The sequence below is a fragment of the Etheostoma spectabile genome, chromosome 19 (genome assembly GCF_008692095.1).
Source record: "Etheostoma spectabile isolate EspeVRDwgs_2016 chromosome 19, UIUC_Espe_1.0, whole genome shotgun sequence".
Taxonomy (NCBI): Eukaryota; Metazoa; Chordata; class Actinopteri; order Perciformes; family Percidae; genus Etheostoma; species Etheostoma spectabile.
Window position 1 is genome coordinate 15,667,663 of NC_045751.1, and position 17,739 is coordinate 15,685,401.

General features: G+C 43.7%; 2 protein-coding genes across 5 annotated transcripts in view; one reads left to right on the forward strand and one right to left on the reverse strand.

Moving 5' to 3' along the window:
• zfta (zinc finger translocation associated) overlaps positions 1-8,398 on the reverse strand; it is a 9,917-nt gene extending 1,519 nt beyond the window's left edge. For both annotated transcript variants that reach the window (XM_032544611.1, XM_032544610.1), the window contains exons 1-4: positions 7,837-8,398; positions 5,018-5,530; positions 3,170-3,529; positions 279-734 (exon numbers count right to left, since the gene is read on the reverse strand). In XM_032544611.1, the coding sequence (XP_032400502.1) occupies positions 279-734; positions 3,170-3,529; positions 5,018-5,530; positions 7,837-7,960 (1,453 nt within the window). In that variant the 5' untranslated portion in view covers positions 7,961-8,398. The remainder of the gene's footprint in view (positions 1-278; positions 735-3,169; positions 3,530-5,017; positions 5,531-7,836) is intronic.
• Positions 8,399-9,741: 1,343 nt separating this feature from the next.
• si:dkey-28a3.2 (uncharacterized) overlaps positions 9,742-17,739 on the forward strand; it is a 10,126-nt gene continuing 2,128 nt past the window's right edge. The window contains exons 1-4 of one of the 3 annotated variants that reach the window (XM_032544604.1): positions 9,742-9,878; positions 11,649-12,768; positions 12,802-15,132; positions 16,476-17,165. In XM_032544604.1, coding sequence (XP_032400495.1) covers positions 11,815-12,768; positions 12,802-15,132; positions 16,476-17,165 — 3,975 coding nt within the window. In that variant the 5' untranslated portion in view covers positions 9,742-9,878; positions 11,649-11,814. Of the gene's footprint in view, positions 9,886-11,648; positions 15,133-16,475; positions 17,166-17,739 lie in introns of all 3 variants that reach the window. The other 2 variants (XM_032544603.1, XM_032544602.1) reach the window with 2 other exon arrangements.

Below are 17,739 nucleotides of genomic sequence, written 5' to 3' on the forward strand. Positions count from 1 at the left end.
AAGCTAATTAAGACTATCAGCTCCACACAACTCTCTCTGTATTTCTCAGTATGGCTGTTTTCAGAAGATTGGTGGAATCTGGCGACTTCCACACAAAGAAACTCAACTGAAGATAATTGTTTTATAATATACTTATAAAACAAGAGAAAATAAAGAATGAGCCCCTGTCTTCAGTGTAAGCCTGTTTCGACCAAAGAACTCTATCTGCAGCGTACCTTAATAAACACCACTATTTAAGAATTTAGAGTAGTAAGTAACAGTGGCTAAAAGTAACTCACCTTCTTGAATGTGCGTGCCTTCACTAGAGTAATCTTTGGTCCAGGCGGCGGCCATGGCTTCCCGCTCTTGCCGGCTCAGGGTGGTGGTCTCCGGGTGACATTCCTGGATGTGGCGGCGGAAGCTGCTGACTTTGATTTGGTGCAGGACCTGAGAACACACCATGCAGTACGTGCCCTGGCCCTGAGGCCCGTAGGCCACCAGGTAGTCGAGGCGGAGCCGCCAAGGGTCGCCCCCGCGCAGCCGCCTCTTCCTGGACTGGCGGAGGGGCGGGGGTCCCTGCTGCGCCGCTCCGACACCTCCATCCTCAGCGATAAGACAAGGGTCCTGAGTTAAAGTGCCGTCACCCTCTGGGTACAGGTCACTGTTGATCTGGATGGCCTCCACTTCCTGAGCAAAGAGGTCTGCCCCGCCTTCTTTGGTGTTGGGCTCTGATTTGATTGAGTTTTCTAACTCTTCTGTTACGGGGCAGAGAAGCATACGACACATAACATACGACAGATTAGAAGATTTACATTGATTACTTCTTCAGTCTTTAACAACTACAGCTCCCATGTGGGTTTGGCACTGTGTGTGGAGGTCCATGGGAACTGTTGGTGAATTATAAAATGATAAAAACTAAATACCGTATTGGTCCAAATATAAGACGACCCCCTGCTTTTTCAAGACTCATTTTTGGAAAAATACTTTGTTAAAGGCAAATATTGTTTTCATAAAGAAAATAATTTTATTTGAAAAACACATTGAATAAAACAAGGTATGCTGTTGCTTTTAACATCATTATTTCCAACGACAGCGAAGAGGAGGGAACAGTTATGGTTCAAATCTTTTTAAACATTAGATTAGATTAGATTAGATTATACTTTATTTATCCCACGACGGGGAAATCGTCCGTTACAGTAGCAGCATAGCAGCAACAGCAAAAAACAAAAAAACAAAACAATAACACCACAAACAAGTAAGCAACAAAGAACAAGGCAAGAAATACAAGGCAAGAAATACAAGGCAAGAATACAGGCAAGAAATAGACAATAAATAGGTAGACTGAGTAAGTAAAATGCCGTCAAACAAAGGAATTTTAAAGTGCGGTTGCCATTAAGAGAAAACAAATTGCGGTGTAAGTGACGTTAAAAATTAAGTTGAATGTGTAATTAGACAAAGAACAAGAGTCGTAGCATAATTTAAATTATTAACTGAACCATAAATATTGAAAAGTAAGTACTTGTAATAAAATAATAATACCAATATTAAAGATAAACGAAAGTGTGTGATGTAGATGGGAGAAAAACAGAACAGAAACTACAACACTATCAGGTAGTGCAGGTGTTTAGAGTCTGACAGCGCCGGGATGAAGACCTGCGGTACCTCTCCTTCTACACCGTGGGTGTATCAGTCTGCTGCTGAAGGACTCTCAGGGACCCCACAGTGTCATGTAGGGGGTAGAGGTGTTGTCCATGATGGATGTCAGCTTGACTAACATCCTCCTCTCCCCTACTTTCTCTATAGGGTCCAGAGACATCCAGGACAGAGCTCGCTCTCCTGATCGTCTATTGAGTCTGCTCCTGCCCGGTCCGAGCTGCCCCCCCCAGCAGACAACAGCGTAGAGGATGGCAGAGCCACCCAGAGTCATAGAAGGTCCGAGGAGAGTCCGACACCTCCAAAGGACCTGAGTCTCCTCAGCAGATGGAGGCGACTCTGGCCCTTCTTCTTCTTCAAACATGACATTGCTGTTAGTTTTCCATCTTGAATCTCTCGCTCTAGCGCTTTTCTTTCCATCCCACGTCTGTTGCTGTACAAGTTTTCCATTCTCAAAAGTGACTATGGTCTTGGTCTTAATATTTTCAATATCTTTTTAGATGAAAGTCTCACATTTAAAATATCATTCCGTAATCAAACACTCTCCTGTCAATCTCTTGGCCACTTTGAGGACCACGGTAAGATTTTATTTGTCTGTTTGCATTTTTAGATGTTGTAACATCTCCAGGACAACGCCTCGTTGCACTTCCGTTCTACTTCCAACTACCTGGCTTTTTTGTACTTGGATATATCATTAGTTGCATCTATTTATGAATGTGGATAATGTTAGTGATATTGAGATGCTTGCTACAGTTGCACTTCTAGCGATGAATCAGCGAAAACACGTTTAATTTCTCAGAGTCACAGCTTTGTTCTAACGTCGCTGGGCTCTCCCTCTTTTTAGTGCCCGTGTCCCAGACTGAGAATTTTCATAGTCCAATCGGAATTGTCAAAATCTTGCCTACTGTCGAGTAACTGTCAATTCATCCGGGTCGGGGGGGGAGCGACCATAGGTCACGGATCATGAAAAGTGAAACTTAAATATGTCATGGGGTGGTTGGATTTATATAAAGCTTCAAGGATTTGTGATGAGACGAAAACGAGAATGTTGCAGGGAATAGTTGCAGTGGTCTGAACCGTCCCAAAGGCTCAACGAGCGTCTGCAAGGACAGTGTATGGAGCGACCTAGAGAGCAGCTGAAGCAGTGAATCAGAGAAATAAAAGTTATTTCGCCGTTTCATCACTAAAAATGCACTTGTAGAAAGTACACTATCACTAGACTTATCCACCTTCATATTTAGATAGCAACAAAGGATATTGAGCTACAAAAAAAGTCTGAAGGTCGGAAGTACAAAGAGTTGTTGTGCTATTAAGATGATACACTGTCTTGTCTCGCATTGGTGTAAACTGGCAGCTTTCAGAATGTCTACAGTCGTCTCGTCCAGAATCTTTGGTCTGAACTGGACTCTATGGCGCTGCAAAGATTTGACTGTGAGTCTGCGAGTCGAATCAGACTCTTTCCACTAAAGCATTGAATGCTTCCCTATTTGGGGGCCTCTCTCTAGTGTTAAGTGCTCTGTGTGCCTTCTGTTCTTACCGTGAGTCTGAGCCCAGGCCTGCAGGATGCAGTGCTTCTCCTCGGAGCTGTAGACCAACGAGTTGGGGTGGGTGTCCAGCACGTGGCTCTTGATGTGGTCCAGGTGCAGCGAGGGCAGTTCGCCTCCACACACCATGCACAGCAGCCGGCCGGCCTCCGCCTCGTACTCCATCAGGAACTCCTGGCGGAACCAGGCGTGCAGCGAGTCGTTCAGGTAGCGTTCCAGGGTCCGGGCCGAGGGCCCCGGGACGTCCTGCTCCTCCTGTTGGGGCTGGGGGGCTTCACCCTCTTCAGAGCGGGGAGACAGACTGGGAGGTTGTCGGAGCTGCTCCTGGGGTGTCACAGGCTCCGGGGGTTCTGCTGTATTTGGAAAATATGAAACAAAACAACATTAATAAAAAGGTCCTTCTTGGGTATCCTTGCTGTTGGCCACTGTTTTCTTTATGGTGAAAATTTCAAATTCTACTTACAGCGGCTTTTCAATGTTCTTTTAGATATGTATTTTTATTCAATATATGTCAACTAGCCTTACATGTTACTGGAGCCAGAATAACTAAGGCATTCCCCACTATATGTCGGCCTTAAAGGCTTCATAGCTAAACTAGAATTACCGCCTTGCGGTTGTATCCCTCCTCAAGTCAAGTTGCAGTTTACATCCATTTTTGACCAAACTCATATAATTCATGTAGTAAAAACTTTGAAGCAATTTATCACAAAGATATTAAGTGTAATTTTGGCAAAATGTGGATGCTTCACAAACATTGTCAACGCGGCAGCACTAAAGATCAAATCCATCCATCACGAGAGGTATCTGTATCAATTCAGTATCTAACCAAATGTCTCCCCTTCTGTTGCAGAGGGATGGTGTTGAGTAATGGCCAGAAATGTTTGTGCAGAACATTATGATGTCACAGTGAAGTTGACCTTTGACCTTTTGGGGAAGAAATGTCAACACTTCATCCTAATCTATTAGACACTTGATTGTGTGAAGTTTTGTCATAATTGGTGTAGTAAGTCTCGAGTTGTGGCCAAAAATGTGTTTTGTGAGGGGACCTTTGACCAACAAAATCTAATTACTTCATCTTTGAGTCCAACTGGACGTTTTTGTACCAAATGTGAAGAAATTCCACCAAGGCTTTTTCTAAGATATCATGTTCAGGAGAATGGGACAGGCAGACGGACAGATGATGGACAGACAGACAACCTGAAAATCGATCACCGGGGAAGAGGCATAAATATGAGGTCACTGTCAGAGAGACATTACCTCCTCTTCTGATTACAGCTCAGATAAGGTAACAAGGTTAAAGGTGGGGGTGTGGGGGGGGATACACTTATAGATCCTGGCTACTGCCTTGCTTTGCTATGTGGACACAGACTTTACCAATGCCAACATTTTCACTTTTGAGTGAACTACAAGACTCCTGGCTACATATTTATAAAAAATATAGTATTGTTTAACAGTCGCGTTGGAAATCTCAGATGTCAGATTCCACAAGTACATGAACACAGAATCATTTTATAATTGTTTTGGGCTTTTAATTTTTGTGCAAGTGAAGCTATAGTCTTTGCTTGATTTGTTTTACATGTGAAAAGGGTGTAACATACTACCTAGTCCAAACTTTAAACATGATCCTATTTGGTGGAATTACCTCTGTCATGTAAAATATATATCATAGGCTACCTCAGAACAGTCATGTCCAGGCACAGTCCTTCCTTCTCCAGCCCTGACACGTCATCACTGAATCCTTACATCATCGTCTCATCCTCACACACCCCCATGCCAAGACATACACTCATACTGCCACCAAGTGTGCAATTTCAAAACTTCTTGCTAAGAGTCCTACCCACCGGCAGCCTGTTGGTCTGAGTCTAGCTGCTCCTCTTCTTCCTGAGGTGAAGGTCTAGCAGCAGAGCTGTATGGCCTCTCACCCCCCCCCAGGCTTAGGTGGCTCTCCCACCCTGAGCGGATCACCTCCTTGTCGTCAGCGCTCCACAGCAGGGAGTCAGGGTGCTTCTGTCGGATGTGCCTCTTGATGGTGCTGAGCTTCAGGGTAGCCAGCGAGCTGCCGCACACCATGCAGATCATGCCGTGCCGCTGGGGGTCAAAGTCCATCAGGTACTCGCTGCGCCAGTACTCGTGGTAGTAGCGGCGGTGGTCGCGCCCTGGGATCCGGCTCAGGCCTGGACGCGAGGCCCTCTGGACCCTGGGTTTACGTCCAGAGGGCCCAGGGGCCGGGGAGAGCAGTGGGTGGTCCGGCCCCTCTGTGATGTTCCAGTAGCTGGTGCATGGAGACCGGACAGGTGTGTCCATGCCAGCCTCTGATTCCTCCTCACCGTGGCCATTGGCAAGACCGTCCTCTTCTGACCGAAACAAGAGACAAAAGAGATCAGTCCTGGTTTGGTGTAGCGCCAATCTCGATTAAAGGAAATCTTAGTAGACTAAAACTCGTAAGATTATGTCCACTAATTGATTAGTTGACAGGGTTTTTCCTGGCTCAGAATGGGCCTTTTGTGTTATTACTGACAAATTAATAAACAAAATGTATATTTTGCTTGAGTAAATAAAACAAAACCCCAATTAACAAAACTGCTTAAAAAAAGCTATATTAATGTTTAAATAATTCCCGGGAGACTCCTTTATAGCCAGACTCTGGAGATAAAGCTCTCATATTCAAGTTTATGTTCTGCTAGTTCAAAATTTGTTTGGTAAATTGCTCTTAAACACATTTAGAGAAGATTTGCATTGCTATTTTTTTTATACTCAATTCTTATCATTTTGATGCTGGTGATTTTCCATTGGGGCTGGCTAAAAACTGTTTGGGGGGGGCGCCAAAAATTCCTCTATGCAGGAAAAACCCTGAGTTGATTTAATCGACGCATCTGTAAAACTGAGTTTTCCCCCAAGGAATCATGTCAAAATGTAAAAGCACCACTTTAAATCTTGTGTTTACCAGAGATGTGTTCATAGGTTTCTTGGAAATATGTCATTCAGCATTAAAAAAAAGCATAAAAAATGACTAATCGACTTAAGAAATCTTCATCGACTAGGAGGGGGCAGCTCTAGTGTGTTGTCTCTTTAGATATGTTTGTGGCAGCTAAATATCTATAGGCACATGTTAATATTTTAATATCTTTATAATAGGGACGGCCGATTCTACTTGTTCATTTCTGAAAAATCTGTAAACCTGTCTGTGTGGATCTGAGTGGAGTCATATTGCAGAGTTGTTAGGTAACATCAGGCTGTAAGTGCACACCGCTTCTTAGCTACATGTAGACAGGTTCTTAAACTGACATTGTCTTTATTAATTGTTTTGTTAAAAAGTTGAATTACAGTGTCTAAGACACTGCATCCAATCTGGCCAACCCACTTGTTATGGTTTACTAGTAACATCTACTGTATGTAGGCCGATAAGGGACAAGAAATTGCAAAAAAGGAACAGGAACAGTAATGTCAAAGATATGTTTGAGTTCATTTAGACTATAGTTTGTACTCTACACTGTAAAATGTTCCTCTTAGTACATATCTTGTTCACAAGCCACATATAGGCTACATAATGTTTTGTGCTTATATCAGAGGTCGGGGAACCCTAAGGGGTCCTAAGAGTTTTTGCATGGGGGGGGGCCGCCGAATGATTGTTTGATGGTTTCAAATAAATAAATGAAATATGTGTGAAAATATACATTACACAACATTGCTAATAGGTTCACTGGCCTGCAGCTAAGGTAGCCATACACAGATAAAGTGAAACTTCAGGATTTACTGTGCCACATGTTATCATTAAAATATGATGTAGGCTATAAACATATGAATGCCACTACATTTTTTATTTTAAAAGCTTGGTAATAAATGCTTCACAAAAAGGTATGTGTAAAGGCTTTAGGCATCCCTACATGTTATTGAATGTCCAGGTCCAACTACATTTTATACAATCTATGTACCAATAGTAGGGGGTCTATTTTTCTGCTAAGGGGTTATATTGAGAAAAATATTGGGCTATTTCACATAACTTTAATATTGGCCACAAAAATCTGTATTGGTCAGGCTATAATATATGTGTGCTGACCAAACTGTGTAGTACTACTGTGTGTGTAAACTTTGTGTTTATTCTGTCTATGATTTCACATACAGGTAGGTTGTACACAAGTCTCTCTTGATTTAAATTGCATCATGAGGATCAGAGAAGGTAACCTGCTGTAAATAAATGAGAGATGTTCTCAACAGTTTTAGCTCTCATTGTTTGGCTCGTGATGGGCTAACTGAAAGCTGCAGCTCAAAGATTTCCCAGTTTGATGTTTAGCACTCTTGTTTGTAGGCTATAGGCTACTGTTGTATGTGCTACGTGAAGGAATGACCATGTAACGTATTATCTAATAGGGGCTATTTATTCCAATAACCCATTTTATTATTGTTTACTCATTGGTATTATGAGGCGGCCTGTGCCGCCGCTGTCCACTGGGTGGCAGCTGTGTGTCTCGGTCCGCCTGCCTGCGTGCTGTTGAGCCTTTGTTTATAGGAGCCACAGAGACGGAGGGGCCATGCTGCTCCATGGCATTGTCCCTGACACGGATTAACTGGCTGTCTGACAATGGCCGTGGCTGTGACAGCCACGCAATCCCACTTTGCGGCGAGAAACACACAGAATAATAACACGGTTTTTTTTCTTTACCTCCCAAGTCACTCTCCTCTTGCGTCGCTTCCTCCTCTCCGCTTATTATTAATGAGAGCAGCTCAGGCTGCTCGGCACACCGGAGGTCCACAGGCTCGCTTTCCCCCGATTCTTTCTCTTCCATCACTGGCCTGCCCGCTGTTTTAATAGTGGCTAGTGTTCCTCCTTCCTTCACTGTATCGCAGCGCTGAAGCGGGACATGTCACACTAACAACAGCATGTTACAACAGTGACATGTTCACACCGCCGTTCGACACGCATCTGGCAGGCGCTCTATAACGAGCCCATCGCTGAGGAGCCCGTGCTCTACGATGTCCCCCCACGCGCCCCGCACGGGAGCCAAGTTAACTTTTCATATAATCACACAATCATGTATTCCGCCGGCGAATAGAGCCCGTTCCTCCGTCCTGCGCTGTGTGGGAGCGCCTCAGCGCAGGCCTCTAGTAATGTATTTTAAGGCTCTTGCTTGTCTTCAGGGTGGGGAGCCGGACTAGGGGCCCCTGGGGCTCCTTAAGGGGCTCCTGGGTAAATTTAAAGAGACAGTAGCAGCGTCGACAATGCACACCCACCCCGGGGGTGGGGGAGCAAACGGAGCAGCAGGCGCTAATACTGATAAGCTGCTAATACTAATGCTGTTGTTCTCACAAAATCATGCGATAACAGAGGCGGTTTGGTTCGGTAAAGCATAGGTTAAAACTCGAGGCGGGTCCATTGCAAATCAGGGCCCCATGCTCAGGCTCATCATTTTTTTGTGCTGGGGACCCCGTAGCCTACTTTTTTCTTCTTCTTTTTTATACATAATCCTGTGTTTAGTGTTGTTTTGAACAAATTACATTGTGTGTCTATACCAGAGAATACGCTATTATACATAGGACTGAAACTAACAAGTATCTTTATTGACTAATTTTGACAGTATTTGCTTAAATAATCAATTTATTGTTCGGTGAAGAGCCCAGCTGACACATTTAAATAGCTTGTTTCTTCTGAACAATAAGCTAGTCAAAAACCAGAAATATTTAGTCTGCTATCACAGAATACCAAGAAAGGCAGCAAATATGCGAGAAGCTGGAACATACAATATTTGTGGCACAATTTGCTGTAAAAATGGTTTGCGTTTCGAGTCTAATCAGACATTTCCTGCTTTAGTGTTATGTGTTGCCTTTGGTTATATTTACGTTACAAAACATCATGTTGTTAGGTGTTGTTGACCCCCCCTCCCACCCCCTCCTATTTGATGTTATTTGTAGCTATTGAAATTATACTGAAATTAAAACACTGTAATGTTGTTGGACATTGGAGCCCAATCCCCTCTTGAAATCGATTTTGAAAATGATTGTTTTAAAACGTTTTATTTTTTACTACCACTGCTTACAAGCGTACTACCACTAGTACAAGTAGGCCTACTATTTTTTTTTTTTAACAAAACGTGCGTATTAATGAGACAAATGTGATCATTGTGCTTATGATATAAACCACAAATCACACTGTAGCCATGCCAGATGGTTCTGCACATAAATTGAGGTCATCTGTAGAAAAAGACAATAAATCAATGGACCTTTGTCAAGCTGCTCCAAGTTGGAAGGGGCTATATGTTATTGCAAGCTTTATGTAGCCTAATCTCTGTTCACTCTCATTGAATGTTCATTTGATTGGTTATGGAATTTGTGTGTTCTGTCCCAAATTTGACTAAACCTTGAAATGACAAATGAGGTTAGGCCTAATTAGCAGCCACTCAGTCTGATGTTGTGACTCAGGGACGTTTTAGCTCGTAGCCACAATTTAGTTGAATTCCTTTTCCATACACTTTCTTAATAGCCTCAGGTTTTAAAGGAGGGGGCGTTGTACTGTCTCCGTTTGTCCACGCCATAGAGTAAACGCGCGCGCGCACACGCACACACGTCCCACATCCTGGTACTTTTCAGCGTTGTCAAGGCAGCCTCAGTGCACGGCTGGCTGGCGGAAAGTAGCTGCAGTGTCCTGGCAACGTATCTGTCCAAAAACGTTCACAAAAACTGTCCCGGAAAGTTAGGTGTAACTAAAAGGTATCTGGTATGCATGTTTTTCTTTCACATGTTATCAAGCGTCCTGCTTTACGACTGTAATTGGCGGGTTTTCTCGCTTCTTTTAGACAGGCAGCAGACAGGCGCCCGTCCGTGTGGACAAGAGGAGGAACATCTTGTCCATTGTGCCGTTGAGAGACAGCGCTTTAGGCACGATTTACGCCGTAATGTGGCAATTTGTTGCCGCGTTTTTTGATGTATTTGGTAATTTCGCTTCCGCTGGGTCGCTTCGCTACGTTTACAGTCAAATAGAAGCAGAATAAAGGCGAAAAATGGCTCTCGACCGATATAATTTGTGATAGAAAGGGACAGGTTTAAAGGGACAGTGTCACTCTGCTTCCTTCCTAGTTCCTGTAGCTAGCTAGCTAACACATTGTTACATACATGGAGGCTACGCAACGCGTTTATATCACCAAATATGCTGTGGGATGAGGGAGTGATTAATATTCATATTTGCGACATTTAAATGCTTAGACAACTAAGACGTGCTCACGTGTAAACTGTGTTGTGCGAAAGACGATGGGCGTCTTAGTCCATATGCATTGTCTTTTGATTAGCATGTAGCCTATTTCATAAACAAGCGTCAATGGAAATGTTCCCCTTTCTATTGAGTCCAACATTATTTTTTCTTTTATTACAGAAACAGTGAATATGCCTAAGAGTAAAGTTACAGCACAAGTGAAATGAATGTTCTCACAAGTGAAATGTCCTAAACCACATAGCGAGGCTTTGTGAGTCCATTGATCTGAAATGTTTTGCGTGTGATGGACCATATGCACTGAAATGTGTATTCATCACATGTTAAATGTGATTTCACATGTGATATAAAAGTGATTAATCATATACTGTCTTACATTTTAAGTGTGAACTAGCCAAAAGCCATGTGGCTTTATTGTGTGAATACATCACATGTGCTTAAATAGGATTTTAATCACATCTGAAATATTCACACGTTAGATGGATGTTTTTACACAAGACGCAGTAAGTTTCACTTTCACTTTCACCATATATTATTAAGGTGGCATTGCTGTTTTGCTGGACTGCATTATGTTAAAATGTGGTTCTAATATTCTTCCCCACTTCATGTTTTTAAGAGAGCTGAAATGATAAGTCAATTAATTGATTAGTTTATTGACAGAAATTAATCGGTAATAATTCTGAAGATCATTTTACGTACTACATACTTAAAATGGTTTGGTTTCAGCTTCTAAAATGTGACAATTTGCTGGTTTTCTTAGTCTCCCATGGTAGTAAGACTGTTGGTCAACAAGACTTTAAATACGTTGATGTGTACTCTGGTTAATTGTAATGGGCATTTTGCTTTGATAAAATATCCAACATTTTATAGACCAAACGATTTAATCGAGTAAATCCTTGGCAGACTAATTGAAAATGAAAACAATTGTTGCTGCCCTAATATAAAGTTGCAACACCTTTCCGACAGTGTCAACAAAAACGGAACATTATAATCTTACTAAAGGTAGAATTTATGTCAAGGATGTTAGATTAGACTGTAAAGGCGTACCTAATAAAGTGGCCACTGAGTAGTCAGTTGACTTAATACCTCTCTGACAACATGAAAGAAAACCTGAGCATTATAATCTTAGCAAGGCTGAGCTGTTGTGTGGGATTGATTTGTTTGCACAGGTGTACCTAATAAAGTAGCCACTGAGTGTATAGTGTCTTGACAAATATCATTGTCAGGTTTATTACAAAGTAAGATGCATCTAAGGCTTGTTTTCTGTTCCTCAGGACATCTGCATACCGATGTGATGTTCAAGAGATTTGGCAGCTGCTCCGTAGAGCAAAGCACCTACTGCTGCATCATATAGGAGGGTGCCATGGGTGTTAATGGCAGTTAGGATTCTATTCTCGGGATGAATTGAATAAGCGCGACAAGGAAAAGCCAACCAGCTGGATGAGAACTGATGGGCTGTCCGAGCTGGCGATGCCAACTACTAAAGATAAAAGTGGTTCAACGTCTCACCGCTACAGGCCTGCATCAGAATATGATGATGCCACCCTCACCCAAAAGAGACAATACTGGAGAATCAAGAAACGAGAGCAGAGGGCCCGACTGACAGAGCGCAGAGGAAAGTCAGCACAACACAGTCAAGGGGGAAAGCTCCGACATCTACATGCCCCAGCAGTGGCTAATTCCACTTTATCCGGCTCTTTTGCTGCTTTCTCTTCTCCTTTGCAGAGTAATAATGACTCATACAAAACAGTCAATGTCTCTCCTGCATCACAGAGTGGAAATGCATTTGGGGGTAGGTCAGTTGAAGCCACTGAAAACCAAAAGGAGAAGTGGCTCCAGACAATGAAACTCAACAAGGTCTTGCCTCAGTTGCCAGCATCATGTTCCATCTCAGCCAAAGCTTCGAGGGGCAACACAGCCACAGTGAAATGCCTAACAGCAAGGGGTGCTGTGAGCAGAGCCGTTACCTCACTCACACCCATCGGAACCCAGCTTAACACCTGTTCCTCAGTGCCTCCAGTCAGGATGACCAGAACCACTAATGGCAGCTCTGCTAAAACCACACCTCGGCCATGTGTGTCTATGCAGGGGTCATCGATCCCCAAAACGCAACACAAGGCACACGTTGCATTACACATTCAGCCCAAACTCTTATCCACTAATGTGTCCACAGGCATGATTCATGTGTCTTCTCCATGTGTCCCGGTTACTTTTAAGACAGAGGGGAAAACAGCAAACACAACACCTCAAAGTGGAACAAAGAGTGCCTTGGTCACCCTGCAGAGGGCTAAAGGTTTTAGCAACTCACAGTCTTCCCTAGAGTCAGAAGAGCAGAGAGCAGCCAAGCGCAGAGAGCATTGGCGGATCAAAAAGCGAGAGCAGAGGGCCAAGCTTGCAGCTCGCACAGCTAATGCCAGAGAAAGAAAGCAAAGTGCGGAGATGACTTTACAGAGGCAAACAGCACAAAAACCAGGACTTGTGGGCGGCACAATTCTTCAGCATGTTCCATCTCAGTCATTTTTGAGAGGAGCAGGCCAGAAGCAGTGTCCTCCTTGGGTCAAAACTTCATTTGCATCCAGCAAAAGGGGAAATTATGACCTACAAAGTGGGGCAGCAAGTTTAACTACAGTCAACCTGCATGCAGGTCAGATAAAAGTACAAACTCCACATAGAACACCGCAGACAGCCATCACATGTGGGGCTTTTTCTATGAGAAAGCTAGGGGAGTCACAGAGAAAGCTCCCAAGTTATGTACATCTTTCCAATGTTTCCAGAGGGTTTGCACGATGTAAAACCCCTAGACAGAGGTTCATCGAAGCCCAGAAGAATTTCCTGAATCAAAGAAACATGAGATGCAAATCCCCGTTGCTTACTTCAGTCTTTAGTACCAGAAATATGCCCAAAATTGACCCTAACGACACGCCTGAGCAAATAATAGCCAAACGGCGAGAGTATTGGCGGGTCAAAAAGCGTGAACAGCGAGCTAAGCTGTCAATGGAGGTAAAAGCTCGGTTGAAGGAGAGGGACTCTCTGATGCGAAGAGTGAAACGTTACCAGAAAATCTTAGAGGACATGAGGAGGGCCAGAGCACTGGCCCAATCAGCAGGAAGCACCCATACCCACGCCTCTGAGACCATTGGCGGGTTCATCAAAGAGGATGGGACAGTGACCATTAACATTCCCCAGGATCCTACAGATCCTAACACAGCAGCACACACAAGTGAAGAAGGGTGTCATGCAGTTTCTAATAATACCCCCATTACAAAACCTCAGCATCAACCCAGTAGTACACAGAGAGGTAGTACATCCATTCATGTAACCCAGCTTCCCCCTCCCGTCCACCCCACGCAGGTGAAAGTCTCTCTTCCTTTTGCTGGACAGTCGGTCAACAAACTTCCAAGATTGCTGTCAGTCAGACCAAGGACTCAAGTTGAAAGCACAACTACTCCTAATTCACACAAGTTAGCAATCCAAACTGTAAGTCAGCTCACTCTCACTCATCCTCAACCCCCTCAAAATGCTCTTCCTGGAGGATCGACAGCAGGGTCGAATCTCGGTGGCTGTGTCATGAAAATGGCCATCTCAAGTAGTGCGCCGTCACTGTCGGCGCTCTCTCTGGATCCAGAGTTGACAGAGGAGGAGAGGATGGCAAAAAAGAGGGAGTACTGGAGGATAAAGAAACGTGAGCAGCGAGCAGCTCGTGCTGCTCGATTGAGACAGGGTGTCTCACTAGCGAGGGCAAATGCGACTCTACAGAGGAGAAAAGCCCAGAAGCAAATATCAGTAACCACTGTACCACTAGGAAGAAGTCCTACTAACCATTTAGGACACGCACAATTTCTCCCCATAAACAGTGTGCCGCTTACACCACATGCAAATGAGATAAAACAAGAGAGTGAGTCTATGCCAGCAGTTGACCTACATTCTCAACCAGAACAAGCCATCTGTCCAGATATCAAACCCCCAACCTCCCCATCACCACCTCCAGCGTCTCAGCCAGAGCCTGACGTAGCTCTGAATACAGACAGCCAAGCTACCACTCTGCTAGCCGTGGCCTCTATGAAGAAACTCCTGGAAGAATCACTTAGCACAGTGAAAGAGTGTAAAAGTGTGCAGACCGGCATTAAAACCGAGTCAACGGAAGAGACCTCAGAGCAAGAGATGCAGCCAAATTCACCTCAGAATGAGGTGGCTCCTATTGCTGCTGACTTGGAATTGGAGATACAAAGCCGGCAGACAGATACTGATGCCTTGTTACCAGCTGGTCCACCAAGCCCTCATCTTAAGGACTCATCCCAAAGTAGCGAGACACTTCCACCTCTTTCCGCCTCCAACGAGGCAGTCCTGCATCCCACTTGTGAGAACCCATCCCAAACCCTTTCAAAATTTGTAGTAAACCCCTCCATGGAAGCGTCTGACAGCCTACGTTCACCACGCAGAACCCAGAGGCTTCGCAACAAAAACGCAGGCCATCAAAGCTGCTGTTCCCCAGAGCCGCCAAAGCTACATCACCTACCCATGGATCAATTACAACCACAGAGACAACACTGCGAACAACCATGTCAGCCACAAGAACCCTGCCAAAACAGCAACTCGCTCTACAACAGTGTGGTGACCGGGCACAGCGGTGGGATCAGCCTGCAGAGGAAGAGAGAGTACTGGAAGCTGATGAAGAGGCAGCAGAGGTCCAAGTTAAGGGCCCGGCAGAAAGAAAGACCGGGAGAATGCAGCGGTCGCCTTTCACAGAGAAACATTCAGGTGATGGGACACGTCGAAATAATGTTAATCTTGTACCAACTGCAACATGTAGACGCTGATACATTGTGTAGTAGTGTAACAAATGGCCAATATTGTAATAAGTAGCTAATATTTAACATGCTAGCTTGATACAGCAGTGTTTTGCATTTATTTGATTGAGTCTTAGAGAGAGTCAAAGTTTAAAAGAAGCAATGATCAAGGTGTACAGAGCTAAAGTCGTGCTCGCCTTGCTAGCTAGCTTTGTATTGCATTAGCACATGCACTTGTTCCACCTCTTTTTCTAAAAGCCAAAACACCATACCAAGATTTTTTTGTCAAATGGTAGTACTTCAGCATTTGAATTTTGACGAGCCTTAAAGGGTGATTGGATTTATGAGAAGACTCCTTTCCAAAGCAGCATGAAATGTTCCTAAAGCTCAGAGTTCTGTTTTTTAAAAGCCTGTGGGAGTTACTTTTGACATTGTTGTTAATAATTACTTTTGTTGAATACGTTTTCCTAGCAAGACTCTGAAATGTCGACAACACAAAATCCCTAACTTAAAAAAAAAAAAAAAAAGGAACACAACAATGTCTGTTTTTCTTGTTAGTCACCTAGCAACAGTGATCTCAACCCTTGGACCACTTGAATGCTACGCATTCTGTGCTCTTCTTGTTTTTGACAGCAGCAAAAAAGATGAGACTTTCACAATAGGATGTGGCTGTGACTCATACGATATGTTGTTTGTCAATGCTAACAGTATGCTAATCAGCCTTTGTTAAAATTACACTCTATTCGAAAGTTGCTAGCCAGTACGGTAGTTGTTACCCATTTAGGTCAGGCAATGGACAGAGAACCCCAGGAACGTGTTTTAGCTGTGAGAGACATTTGAATAACAGCGGCTAGCTGCAATTTTCACTAACTACTGTATGGATATAAGTAAGAATGTTTAGTTTGTTGGCATGTTAAATTATCATTAATTAAAGTAGAGGAAAACAAACACGTTTGTAACCAGAGTTAAATAAAACCACCACTACTGATAGATATGAACCCTGATTATACTGAATCTAAGATATCACCGCCTGTGCTATTAAACTTGTTAGTAAGCATAAAGAGTTCAGGTTTGTAGGTATGGCCAGTGCCCTCTCCAGCTGAAACCTGAGTCATTATACTGCACACCTCTGTCTGGCATTTGACACTTGAACAGCAAAAATAGAGAGAGTGACTAGAGGGGCCTACTTAAAGCTAGGGGCAACACATGTGTGCATGTTTCAGAAAGAGTATTGCCTGGCTGCTGTATTTAATTATGTTTACTTGTGAAAAACTGAGATTAATGATATGTTCATGTTGTGATGCTGTCTTTCAGGCTCCCGTTATTATCAACACTGTTAAGGGTGTAAATCCTCCAGCAAAGCCAGCCCTCCAGCCCAGGCCATCCATTTCTTCCCTGGCCGCAATGACCCGCGTCCCCACCGTCCTCGTCGTCAGCCCTACAACTTGTAATGCTGAACAGTCACCTGACACACTCCAGGTCAAATTGCCCGTCCCCAGTGTCTCCTGTTCACCCAGAAGTGAGCAGAGCCACATGAACGTTGGGCTTTCACAGATCGTGTCTAACTTTCCCGGATCTCAGCAGCAAGCCATGCCAGGTTCTCAAAAGTGGTTGTCTAGAGGCACAGATGTAGGCTCAACCCCCTCCCTCCCCACTCTGAAGCCCCCAGACAACCCACTGTCCAGCATCAACCTACAACCCATTGATCCCTCTCAAACTCCCAGCTCCCCCCTCAGTCCAATCAAAACCCCTTGTGCTCAACTTCCGAGCCGCACACAGATGATCCAACCTCCCACCAATCTGGCATCTGTAACCACCATGGTCCCACCAAAGCCCATCCCAGGAGAGTCTGAGGAGGACTTTTTGAGGAGGAAGCGGGAGTACTGGAGGATAAAAAAGAAGGAGCAAAGAGCCAGGAAGGCCATTAGGGACAAGGGACTCACCCCACGGAGAGCCCCCCCAAACTTGAAGCCCATCCTGCCTGCTCAGGACCTGCAAACACAGGTAAGAGCTGCACAACGTGTTTCAATGGCTCTCTGTCTAATTATTATGTTCACATTAACCCTTGTGTTGTCTCCCCGTCGACCATGCAACTTTTTATTTTTCTGGGTCAAAATTTAAAAGTAAAATGTTTTTTTCTACGCTTTTTTGACATTTTTCTCATTTATTTTCCAATGTTTTTAAACTTTTTAGGACTTTTTTTTTTATCAGTGTTCTTTTACCAGTTTTTTTTTTTTTTTGAAATGCTGTGAATTGAATAAAACACCCAAATTCAATGAAATTAGTGAACTGATATTTTATTTTACTTGTGAAGGGTGTCTTTGACAATTTGGTTGAAAGAAACCCTAATTTCTAATATAGAAACTTTGAAAATGGATCAAATTTAATCAGAGGAAAACAGAAGGGTTAAATGATGGAGAACACACACTAGTCATTATAAAACACCTCTCAGGTTACAGGCTTATTGAAAAGTGGAAGACCGTTGTATAATAAATATTGTATTTGCGGGTTCACGTCTGTTCCCAAATCATGCACGGTTGGATTCAAGCATAAGTTTGTTTATTACAATCTTTTTTTT